We start from the raw sequence: 12,884 nt of genomic DNA, 5'->3' as shown, positions 1-12,884 counted from the left end.
ATCGTGGTGGTGAACATCTATAAAAGTCTTAGCTGCGTGCCTTCACTGTGCACTTGTGGTCCTCGACACAGCCCTAGAGGGAGGTGGTGTCACTGCGCTGCAGGGACAAAGACACCGTGGCCCAGAGGGGTTGACTCATCCTGAAAGATGAAGGTGGAGCAGGGGTTTGTCTGACCCCAAACTTCTGCTTTTTGCCATGATGACCAGGTGCCTTCCTCATGGCACAAATGTGAGTTAAACTTGGATGAGAGCAACGGGGCTGCTTTGCTAAGGGCTTCGATAAGGATGTGGAGTTTGTGTTTGATGTTACAGAAAACACCCACTTTTAGTGTCTGAAAAGGTGCGACAAGATGAAGGGGGTATTTTAGGAAATGAGTGTCATTTCTACCCAAGGATATATTTTCTTTAGAAAAGATTTATAAAAGAGAAGCTATTGACCATGAAGAATTTCTTTTCATACGGTTTTATCAAGTGATTTGCCTCTTTCCCACTGGTATCTCTTAACCAAGAATTTCCTGTATCACTTTAAAAAGGATGCTCTGGTGATCTTTTTTTTTTTTTTCAGTGTTCCTTGTAAGTTTTCCTAGAGGTGATAAAGCATTGATCATTTCATAGCCAGCGCACAAATGCTGTTAAAGGAAAACTTTCCTCGAATTATTAATCCTATAAATTGATATTTCAGTTTAATATTATTTTCCCTTCTTGTTTATTTGTTTGTCTTATGCAGCACCTATAGGAAACTCATTTCTGGTGGTTCACAGTTTACTTTGTTATGTACATACTGATCATCTTTCTCCTTGGTTTTGTCACCTATGCTTCTAGTAGAGAAAAACAGTATTTAAGGAGAAAGGTGAAAATAATGGCAAGGAAAGCTAAAATATATAATGCATTTTACTTTATACAAATTCTTTATCACATGCCTCACCCAATTGAATCAGAGTGTGCATATAATTGGTGAGTAGTGAAGTCATTATGGTTTTTCTACAATTCTGTGTTTGGTCTGGGGAACACAGGATATTAAAATTGAGGCCTCGTTGTTTCTTGCAAGATGACCTAAGAGTGAATTCCCTCTCTCTGGTATTAAAATCTGGATCAGTGGAGAACTCATGCCTCCCTCAAATCTTAAGCTGTTTAATTCTTTCTTAACGTAGTATTTCCTGATACTAATAAATAAAATTATACATCTTCACATAAAACATGGTGTTTTCTTGATTGCAATAACCTTAATATGTGCGAACCACTGCACTTTAGTCTATGACTGTCATCCCCCTACTTGCTTCCTCCCCACCCCACCCCGCTATCCTTATAACAGGCTCATTTAAGCTGGGTTCCTGTACATCTTACTGTGGTCACACGAGAACATATTTGGATGGTGGAATTGAACTAAATGTCCAGTCTCCAGGTGGAGAGAAGAACAGAGACCCCGGGAAGCCTGTGGACTTCTGCTTGCTTTGATGGTGCAGTACACAGCCTTTCCGGACATTGAAGATCCTCCCAGTCAGTGCTCCGACCCTGGAGCTCCGTCCAAAAACAGCTGTCCAGAACTAATTTATTTCCTAATGCTATGGCACTGTTAATTTATAAATTACACTGGTAATTCAAGCTATTATTAATTTCAGATGGTGTAGGGCAAGCCTAATTAAAATATGACATCAATTGCCACACATATGTATCAAGGACTACCATTTAAAATTAATGGGGACATTAAGTGTGACACTGGCCTCCACGATGCTTTGCACAGTAATTATAGCATTCTAGCAGGGAGAGATCCGACAAACGCAGGCTCGAATCTGGTAGCAAATAAACAACAAAATAAAAGGAATCAGAAATTTTTTTAAAGATTCTATTTATTTATCTTTAGAGGGAGGGGAAGGGAGGGAGACAGAGGAGAAGAGAAACATTGGTATGAGAGAGAACATTGATTGGTCACCTCTTGTTCATGCCCTGATTGGAACCAAGCCCACAACCCAGGCATGTGCCCTGACCAGGTTTCAACCTGGTGACCTTTTGGTTTGCAGGATGACATCCAACCAATTAAGCCATATCGGTCATGGCATGAGTCACAAATTCTTCATTTAAACCTTTTCTTTTGATCTTCTTCCTCTTTCCTCAAGTCTAGTACTTTTTCTTCTAAAGATGCTTTGAAAACAGTAAGAAAGGCAACTATGACAATTAGAAGTTTCTTACTGGTTGAGATTATGAGTTTCTTTGACTTCATGTTGGCTCTCTTCTCTGCAGCCTAGAATATTGGGCCTCTTGTTCTGCTAATTGACAGGTTCCTGATCCTTCCTGTGAATTTATAGCTCTCGCTTGCCTGCTTCAGCAGACGTAGGCTGTTCTTTTGCTCCTCTGGAGGCAGTAGAGTCCCTGTGTGTGCATAGTGTGGGTTTCACATAGCGTGGCAAAGTGTGAGGAAACGCCCAGTTTGGGCATATTACTTGTCGGAAGCAAAGAGTCACCATGTCCGAAGAGTTGTGGTAGAGGTGGCAGCTAGTGGCCTTCTTTTACAAGACAGTTATTTTGTTATTGTTGTCATTATTATTGCTATTGTTGTTATCTAGACAAAAATGGTGGTCTTGATGTTGAGGCAGGAGACAGCATAGGAAGAACTCTGAGACTGCAATACTGTTACTGGCCAACATCTAGCATCCTGGTTGCCAGCAAATGCCTTTTACCAAGTAGAAAGATTAAGTAGTAAACCAAGGCAAGAAGGAGGAAGAAGACACGTCTCACATGCTAACTCAGTCCTGAGCCTGGTCTGATAATACTGCCAGGTGTTCCAACTTCACAAGAAACACTATGTTAGCAAGAAAGAAGGGAAGTCCCTGAAATTCTATGTAGTATTTCTACTATCTGGGAAACAAAGCCTTGAAACTGTACTTTCATCTCAAGGCCCGGAATGTGGGAGAGAATCCACATTCTCCAGTGCCCAAAGAAGAAACCCATAAAACAACCTGAGTTAACTGTCTACCTCTGGTCACTATCTGTTTTACAAGGGAATCCCTGGTACTTACAGAAAGAGCCCATAAATAACTTTGGAAAGTGCCCCAATTTTAATTAACTGCCTCCTGTCACATATTTGTTTTACAACAAGATGAACAAATGGGGTCTGGAGCAAGATAAAGATTCAGGCTAATAGACCCCACACATGCCTAAGTTTGGGTCGTCACATTCCCCCAGGAAAGCTGGCACCGCATTTACCCGGTAATCAATATGTTACTGTTTTCTCCTCTCCCACGAACTATGTAAGTCCTCAGAACAAAGGACTTGCTCTCTCTTGGGGCTCAGGGTGCTCTTGGCTCTCGGGTCACCGGGCCACTGGCCACCCGGCCTCAGGCCTCCCCGGGGCTTGCCACCCTGGTCTTCAGCTGCTCTTGCTTTTGCTGCCCAGCTTTGCCCTGAAACTTTGCCTTTCACCCCCACTGTGCCCAGTCCTGTTCTCTTCCATGGGAATGGCTCCCTAACAAACTGAGGACCTGCTAATGCATTTGCTGATTCTTTACATGCGTCAGCAGGAAGAACCAGGTCTCTCCCGTCAGGGATGTCACACAACAAGTATGACTGTAACTTACACACACATATATCATTCTTTGCATTTTTATCAGTTTATTCCTGTTGTTATTTTCGTGCTTTGGAACAGCAGATGCATGTGGCACGATGGAGTGGTTCTGTTACCTGGAGAGAATGCTCCTTTCTTTCCCTTTCTACTCCTGCGGAGCCACTGGCGTTGACGTAGCTTTACTCCACCCGAGTCTGTACCTCCAGGCAGGTTACAGGAATACCACCTACAGCGACCATGTGCAGTGCATAAAAGTTTTCAATGTGCTTTCATGTACAATATATATAGTTTTCATTTGTCCTTCCGAACAACCCTTGGAGGCCTCAGGATTGGATGTATATTATGCCTGGGAAACTGTCTCTCAGCTGCTAGTGGCAGTCTCAACTAATGCTTGTTGCCCCGTAATATTAATAGCACCCCCTTTTACTCTTAAAAGTACCCCAGTTTGCATAAAAAATGTATCATCACACTGATCACTTCACTTAACAGAGGAGGCAGGACCCTTTCCTGCGATGGAGAGATTGCTTTTGTTCTCCGTTGTCTTTCCATGTGGAGGCTGGAGCTCAGGCTGCCTGTGGCAGAAAACCAAGAAACCCGTCTCCTGAGCTTCAGCGGCACGGTCTTTCCATAATCCAGTCCTCGTGGCCGGACCTCAGGTGGGAAGTCTAGTAGGCAGAGGTTGTGATCATTGTCCACAATTTTTCAACGTAAAAGCTGGTGCTGGGGAAGACGAAGGGACAGAGCAGGATGTCTCGCGTGTCTTCTTGGTCTTTCCTTTCTGCCAGGTTTGTGAATAGAGTGTGTAAAGTCATTAACTTTACATTCCAAGGTTCAGTCTACACAGCACCTGGATCAGAAGGAATTAGTATATACCTCAGGGGTCTAGCTCAGACCCCAGAGCCTGACTGCTTGGTAAGGTCCAGGCAGTATAAATGTCACAATTATGAATCACCTATGGAGACCAGTAATTCTCTAGGCATTTTGTTTGGTCCGAGTAGGAACACAAGCATCTCAGCTCCTCTGTGGGGGAACTAAGGAAGCGGTGGTGACGGGTGTGACAGAAGACAAGGGGAGGTGTGAATCCACATAGTCCCCAAGAATCTGAACTTAGATGTGGCAGACATAACCACGGTATATTTTGTTTTCTAAGAGAACCCTTTCGGTGTCTTGTTTTTCTTTTCTGTGTTATTGTACCTCCTCCTGCAGCAGTGGGCTTTGTGAGTGAAGACGAATACTTGGAAATCCAGGGCATCACGAGAGAGCAGTCTGGGGACTACGAGTGCAGCGCCTCCAATGACGTGGCCGCACCAGTGGTGCGGAGAGTGAAGGTCACCGTGAACTGTAAGTGGCCTTGTGACCCCCTGCCCTGTGTGGACGTGTGGCTGGCTGCTGTCGTGGCCACAGAGAGGAGCTGGATCACAGGCCGACTGCTGGCTCAGGATGGGAAGTCTTGTGGCATCCTTGCTCACTGTCAGCTCTAAAGAGCATCAATTCTAAACTATTAAAAAAAAGTATAGGTGAATGTAAAAGTATAGCTGAATATACTTAAGCTATATACTTCAGCAAACTCAACTTATGTTCCCAGAGAATCATTAAATGGCCTTCAATGCATAGTTTACATAAACAGATCTTTAAACCCCAGTTTTCCCCTTACTTTGTTTGTGATGTCCCTAAGTTTCTCACTGTCGTTCAGTAATCTCCGCACTGAGGAGCAAAATGGCAATGTTTATGAAGGAAATATCATAATTTCCATTTATGGCATATGTATCTTATCTTTTCACAATTATACATGTTGATATGCCTATACATTCATGATTTAAATATAAATAAACATACACATGTTAGGGAGTGTATCTCAAAACCTGGTTTTGACTAATCGAGCTACAGAGTCTAAATAAGTTTAAGAGGCCACGGCTCTAGGTCACTCATCCTCCTTGGCCAACCATCCAGGTTCTCTCCGCCATCGACGCTCCCCAACTTCCGCACCTCTCGCTCACCCTTCCCCCTGATTCCTCACTGTGTTCACTGACTCTGCTCTTTATGCCATTCTGAAAGTTTTGTCTGTCATGCCCATTTGAGTAAGTCTTATGACAGAATAGAACCCAGGAACTAAAGCAACAAACAAAAAGCCTTTCTTTTTCAAAAGTTGGATGGGTGGATGTAGAGGAAGAATATTCTGTATTTTCTTTACCATAACATTTTGGTTTCTATTACAGTCTGAACCTAATTGATATTACAAAGAACTTTAAGAAGCAAGACAATAGGTGTAACAATGCTACCACCTTTTGTGCTGTACCAGAATTTTTTAAAGGACTCAAATGACTCACATTTCATAAAGACTAAACTAAGGAGTCAGGAAATGTAAGCAAGGGAGAAACATATTTTTTAAAAAATATGTGCAACCTAGGAATAAGTCAGCATGTGACTATATATACACGGGGGTTAGCTGTGGATGCAGTGCTTTATTTTGAGGTGTCTAAGCGAAGAGAAAAAACATCATCTGTTTTAAGGTTTATGTCCATAAGACCAAAGCAAACTAGTTGCTTAGCAGACACACTGTGTCTCCTCGTGCGGAGACCTGGAAATTTTATCTTTATGGTCTCCACAGTAGAGTACATTGGACTATAGTCAACAACATTGCATATAATATCTCTGTGTTAAGCAGAATGGCAAGTTTCTTATGGCTATTTCTCATAGTGCACTTCACTGCAAATTGCTGGAATCATCAGGCATCAGGTGAAAACTTCAAATGCTTGTAAGCTGAGTATGTAGGTCTAGTTGGGCCTGGCTCGCTTCGGGTGTCCATTTCAGAATGTCCAGAAGAATGTCAGATCTCTATATCCTTCAGGCGAGTCCCCGTGACTATTATTTCTTGCAACTGAGCTTTTGCTGGGAATTGAATAGTATGTGCTTCTATACCTTGGCACGAACCTGGTTTGCAGAAATTCTATAAGGCTGATTAAAAGTACTGACTGTCAACCCATGGGGCATAGGGTTGATGGGTTGGCATCATCCTACGAAAGTTAAAAAGTTGAAACAGGAAATGGCCCTCAATACCCGGTCATTCCACCTCTGGTTAGAAAAAAACAGAAGCACTGCATCCCAGGAAGAGCAGGTTTTTCCACAGAACTACCTCAAGTGGTTTCATTCTGCAGCACAATTTGTATAGCGATTGGTCAGCTCAAGTAAGTGAGGTAGATCAGAGAGTAAAGGATAAAGTCAGTGAGTGAAGCAGCGGGTCTCATTTCAGAATGCATTTTCAAATGCTTACAGGCCATCTTCTCTCTGCAGATCCACCATATATTTCAGAAGCTAAGGGTACAGGCGTCCCGGTGGGACAAAAGGGGACACTGCAGTGTGAAGCCTCAGCAGTTCCCTCAGCAGAATTCCAGTGGTACAAGGATGACAAAAGGTAAAGACTCCTTTCCTCTACCATCCCTCCCCCACACCCACAGAAGAAGACATCTCTTCCAGGTTCCTGATTCCAGACACTTGCAAATGAATCCCTGTAGAATCCTCTCTGAATTGCTCCTATCTATAAGGGGGAAACAATAAACAAACGAATCTTTTCTTAATATTAATGAATTGTAACAATGCTTTCAATGTTGCCATTCAGAATCGACACTCACCAGGTAACAGGCCTGAAAGAAAACACTTCTCTAGGAAAGCAAAATCTCATGGGAAAGGCCACCAGGAGCACTGGAAGGCCTATGGATTTTTCATAAACCAACACAATATGTTCTGTCTGAAGCTACTGTTGTTAACGCATTCTCAGGCTCTCATTGGGCATTAGGAATGCTCAGGGGGCACTGGGAAGGGCTCTGAAGTCAGGGGTAGCTCCAGGTCTCAGTTCAGTTGCAGACACTACCAGTACTGGGTTATGAGTCCATGACCCTATTTGGCCTCCCTTTGTGCCCAGGTTGTTCTTACACTGCAGGAAAAAAGACAGGGGACTCTTCCTCCCTCTCTTATCACCGCAGCCATCAGCGGGTCACTCATGGTTCACGACACCCAGCACTGCCAAGAGCTATCAGATGGCACGCCGGCACCGGGTTCAGCCGCGCAGCAGGGCCGGGCACCGTGATCAACGCCATCAGAAACAGCTATCTTAGGATGGATGAGCATCCAATAAGTGTGTCCATATTCAAAACACTTTTATAAAAACGCAGAGGGAATGGTGCAAAAACGCCCTGAGGTGTGTGTAGGTGGAGAAGGAGGAAGGAGGCTGAGAAAGAAACCCAACAGAGAGGGCGGTGGCGGGAAGGAGAGCAGTGCAGGCACCTGCAGGCACCTCCAGGCCCCAAGGGCCCCCGCTGTTGCCCACAGGACGCGGACCTTCTCCAGCGGGCCTGGGCCTCTTTTTTGTGAGGTCAGTCAGACACCAAAAGCTTTTCCAGGCTCTCAGTCAATCATTCAATTTTGTTTAGGACCACATCACTTAGTCATGGGATTCATGGTACCTTATCATGACCATTTCAAAGAGATCCAGTGTGTTTCCCTCTGTGAGTACAAATTCCGGCAGCTTCTTGCTGTGGTGCACTGAATTCACTTGGCCCATTGTATGGATGGAAGAACTGAAGCAGAAAGAGGGGAACGAATTCATAAAGAGATCAGAAGAAACAGCTGGCTTTCCCTCTTTTTCCAAGAATTCAGGTTCAATCAGAAGGAGCAATGTTTTTTCAGTAAATAAACACGGCTATCTTCCTTAGAAGTCCTGCTTCACTTGTCCCTGCCTCCCTCTTCTTGAAGGACCTTCTGTGTGAATGTCTAGTACCAGAGGGAAAAAACTATGGAGCACAGGGTCAGTTCCCGAACCTTCCATTGTCCGGTTCTTCATGAAAGCTAATCAGCTGTATTCTGTTTCTCTAACTTTTTATGGAGGAAAAATACAAGCAAAATGTATAGGAAAGCAGGATCTTAACCTAGGTAAAGTAGAGGCAGCTGTGGGCAAAAACGGCCCTCGGACCAGGCTCCCGGCCGGCCAGAGGGCTGGCGGCGTTGGCGACTGCAGTCTGCACCAGCATTTCTCCAGGGCTGAGAAATAAGTGTCACCTCGGAGGGTCCTCAGAGGCCCCTGGCTCAGGCCACTTGGATTCCTCCTCTCTCTGAGTTTTTCTCGTGGCAGCTTTCTCTCTCTCCTTTAACTAATTCTGGTCCGTTTTCCACTTGCGGCCCCTTCCTTCATTTCCAGTGTCCTACCAGTGAATGGAGTTGTCTGTCCTCCTGGAACCCAGTTTAACGAGAACTGTCTGTCTTCCCGGGCCTCCTCTCTGCCTGTCCTTGCCAGGCCGCTGCCCGAGCCCCTCCAGGCAGGTCTCCGGGGGCAGGCGCATTACACCCACCTGGGGAGAGATCAGCTGTGACCTGGCTCACGGTTCCAGAGAGACGAGCAGATTTTGGAAGCCAGACAAAAGACTCTGTGAGACGAAGAGCAGCGTTCTCACGTGTTAGGGCGAAAGTCTTTCTGCGACGACAGAGCAGCACCCGTCATTGCAAGGCACTGTGCAAGACATCAGTCAAAGAGGGAGAATGGAACGCTGTGGTTAATAAGGACGACCCGCGCATGGAGACACCAGCCAATAAGAAGCCGACAGGCTCATTAAGAGACCGAAGCCTGGTAGCAGTGTGGGATGGGAAATGTGTGACCACACAGGGAAAAGGAACGTGTGTCATTGCAGAAGCTGCAAAGTGGTGCAAAATGCTGCTGGAGCTTTTTTTTTAGCTGAAGACCTTTCAGAGCTGTCAAGTACAAACCTGCTTGGCTAAGTGTCTCTCCCCACTACAGGGCGGGAATCTAATTCACAGCTTGGTGTGGTGTGAAGCCTGCGCCTCAGTCCAGGAATGGTATCAAGATGGCAAATGGGATCAATAAGCTGGAGGGGGGTCTCAGAGCCTCGGGATGGGTGGGCTGCCAGACCATCTTTGGACAGCACCCCCTAGAGGATCAATGTCTACATAAGCAGCTGGAAATGTAACTGGGTTCGGGCCGCAGAGCCGGAAGCCTCGTTCCATTTGCAGAGCGCTCGCATTTCAATGAAGTTCATGGACTAGAGCCACTTCACTGCTCCTGGAAGGAATGGCTCCCAGAGGAAAATCTACATAATGCAAAGCAAGGCAAGTTTCTCCAAGCAACCTTCTGACTTCCCTGGAGACAGGGGTGTGAGAACTGCAGCCAGAGCCCGGCTTCTCTTCCGGTCAGGGCCACCATGGGTTTTGGCCGCGGAGGAAAGCGCGCTGTAGTCCTGCAGAGACCACTCCTGCCGGTGGTGGCCGAGCAGCCACCATCCCCGCCGGCCAGGCTGTTCCCAGGGGGAGAGGTGGGAGTTCTCGGTGTTAACTCCATCGGAGTGCATTGTCTGGAATGAAGTTTTATGGTTTGCAAAGCATTTTCTGGTCATCCCGTCGCTAAGCTTCCCTTTATTTCTGCCTTGAATATTGTCTTTCTCAGTGCGATGACCCTGCTATCAGCCATTTGCCGCAGTTCATGCCCCCAGAGCCTGTTCCAGTGCGTACCCACCTTGACCTTGTTTACTCTCTACACACCCTGCTCCAGGCTGACTCTAAACAGGCAGCTTAAGTTTGTGACCCTGTCCCCAAGACCCTCCACGCACACGGACGTGTGCTCACCACTGGATTCGTTTTTCATGCTAACACAGACTCAGCTGCTGGGCAGGGAAGACTGGTTATTTCAGGGAAAGGAAAAGGTTAGCTTTAAGTCCATTTTGTGAAATAGGACATTCCAGAGTTTTCCAAAAGAAGAGGGGGTTCCTGTGTGGGCATGCAATTGTAACAGGGACTCTTGCTACCAAGCTGGTGCAGTGGAGGATGTAGCCTTACTGGTCGCGCAGAGAGCTTTCTCCTTACCCTCTCCCTCCACCCCACGGTGGAGTCTGTGGTTCTGATACATGTGTCTCACTGCTTTCCTCACTATCAATCCGTGGCACTTCTTTAGTGCCCCCTACCTCCAGTATGAGGCCTGTGGCATATTGGACCCCCGAATGGACTGCGAAGGCCGTGTTCTCGGGAATCCATAACCACCACCCCCCCAGACTGAGTTGCTACTACTCTCTGGGCATATCACCTCTCTCCAGCTCTTCAGAGTCTGCTGATTTAAAAGGGTCCCCGATTCATGTTTTCTGTTCACAGCCCAGGTATTATGTGCAGAATGCCTCAGATTCTTGCGGGAAAATTTTATTACCCAGGTGCTTGAAACACGTTTTTTCTTCAAGCCCCTCAGGTTGGTCTTCTCTTTGAAGTTAGAATTTTTCGTTTTCATGGTTGCCATCATCATCACCATCACCACTTTCATTAGCATCATCATCAACATCAATTAAGTCCACATTTTTGAGCACCAACTCTGCGAATGATACTCTTCTGAATGCCACACAGCTGGCACATTATGTTGGCTGAGGACACCTGCTTTTCGAGATCTGAAAACCCACTTAGGGAGGTGAATGTCTGTGCAGTGCCACAAGGATCTCCAGGCACATCCCTAAAGATAGAGAAATAAAATGATATGTGTTATTGTGTGCAAACTTACTGTGCAGTCTGGTGGGGGAAATGCGATTATAACGCCAGAAGGGGAGAACGAGATAATAATTAATTCCAGAGTCTGTCTTCTTCCTGGGAGAAAAATATAACCGTCTTTTTTTCCCTCTTGCTTTGTCTCATCGTTCTTCTTTGTCTCAGACTGGTTGAAGGAAAGAAGGGGGTGAAAGTGGAAAACAGACCTTTCCTCTCAAAACTCATCTTCTTCAACGTCTCAGAACACGACTACGGGAACTACACTTGTGTGGCGTCCAACAAGCTGGGCCACACCAACGCCAGCATCACACTCTTTGGTAAGACCGAGCCCTGCGCTAGGTGGTGACGGGGGGACAGGGTCATGCAGAGGAGGAAGAGCCCAGGGAGGCCCAGAACGGAGGGTGGGAGAGAATCGTTAGCCAGGCGTGCGTGACAGGAGGAGAAAAGGAGGATGAGAGAGAGAGGTATGAAGAAGGTGTGGAAGTAGACACTGGGAGTGGGGGAAAAGTACATAAAGGCCGTTCTTCTTTCATTCTGCAGTGGGAAAAGCCCTGAGACAGGAGAAAAGGACTTGGGATGTTGAAGTGACATTTAATTTTTCCTCCTCAATGATATCTCCTAAACGGGCTATGGGGATTATATAATTAGTAGTTGAGAGCCCAGGGAGGAGCATTTACTCTATCAATAGTCCATTCACTGAGTTAGTGTAAAATGCCACCATTTCTAAATTTTTTTTGGCCATTGGGACCTAAGAGAAATGAAATTACGTTCATAGAAGTAGAATCATGGGCCTTGGGATCCTGAATAATATTAGTTTCAGAGGGAGAATAAACAGAGAAAAGGGGAATTTTCCTAGTGTTCTATTTGTATCAAAAGGTATTGTCTGGCTGGATTAAGAAATATTTGTTCAACCAACCCACCATCCTGAGAGAAGTTGCATAGTCATTCATGCATTGATCACTGAACAACCATTTATTCAAGGGCTCATACGTGCAGGACAAACTGCTGTGCACTCCTCACATGTTGGCAGTGGCATTGGTGCCAGATGACAGTGAAGGAAGCAAATAAACCAGCACCCCTGAAGGCTCAGTCTCTGGTTCTGAGGGTAGAACAGCTGCATGCCAGGGACTTCCATCCCTCCACAGTTGCAGACTCTCCTCCTGGGCCACAGGGTCAGTTTCTGGTTGGCGCGGGGGCCAGTCCCTCCATACCTCACTGAGTTTAGTTGGCTTAGCATTTTTCAAATCCGTTCCTCTCAGCCTCCCATGTGAACAAGTGCTCTTGAATGTGGTGTGGAGGGAAAGGTAAGGAAGTTAGCGGATGATTGGCAAGAGCATAAATTCCTTCTTTTCTGAGAACTCCCAAGTGATCCCATAGCTTCGGGTACTCACCCCTGTCTCTGCCACAGTCCCTCTGTGACACATGTGTCCTGCTGGCCCCTGATGGCCCTCCTGTGCTGCCCACTGTTCTGGCTACACTTCCAAATCACATTCTCTCTTCCTTTTACCTGGCACGTAAAAATAAAGCCCAGCTTCATGCAAGAGGGCTGGAGAGGGGAGGGCCGCCCTCGATCCCAGAGCTGGGTGCTGGGAATGGACGGAGCTGTGATTCTAGTGATTGATCGGTCTGACATCTCTCACACAGGGATAGTCATAATTGCCTCTCGCATTTGTCAGGCCTTTTTGGCTTTTTGGCAGGTGTCTGTCTGCATGAAGAGAAGGGCCAAGATTAGAAAGGAAGGTGCCCCTCCTTCCCTTGCCTTGCAAATCTGAGGCTCTCCCTGGCTTTCCCACCCACCCCT

The 12,884-nt window shown here is 46.2% G+C and overlaps 1 protein-coding gene across 5 annotated transcripts in view; it reads left to right on the top strand.

Moving 5' to 3' along the window:
* Window positions 1-12,884, top strand: part of NTM (neurotrimin) — a 940,417-nt gene that overhangs the window by 913,428 nt on the left and 14,105 nt on the right. For 4 of the 5 annotated variants that reach the window (XM_053659468.1, XM_053659471.1, XM_053659470.1 and 1 more), the window contains 3 exons: window positions 4,766-4,900; window positions 6,851-6,971; window positions 11,249-11,400. In XM_053659468.1, the coding sequence (XP_053515443.1) occupies window positions 4,766-4,900; window positions 6,851-6,971; window positions 11,249-11,400 (408 nt within the window). The remainder of the gene's footprint in view (window positions 1-4,765; window positions 4,901-6,850; window positions 6,972-11,248; window positions 11,401-12,884) is intronic. The other variant, XM_053659469.1, reaches the window with a different exon arrangement.

This window comes from Artibeus jamaicensis, unplaced genomic scaffold (genome assembly GCF_021234435.1).
Source record: "Artibeus jamaicensis isolate MK-2021 breed Jamaican fruit bat unplaced genomic scaffold, CSHL_Jam_final scaffold_660, whole genome shotgun sequence".
Taxonomy (NCBI): domain Eukaryota; kingdom Metazoa; phylum Chordata; class Mammalia; order Chiroptera; family Phyllostomidae; genus Artibeus; species Artibeus jamaicensis.
Note: the sequence above shows the minus strand (reverse complement) of the source record. Positions and strands in the feature narration are given on the sequence as shown.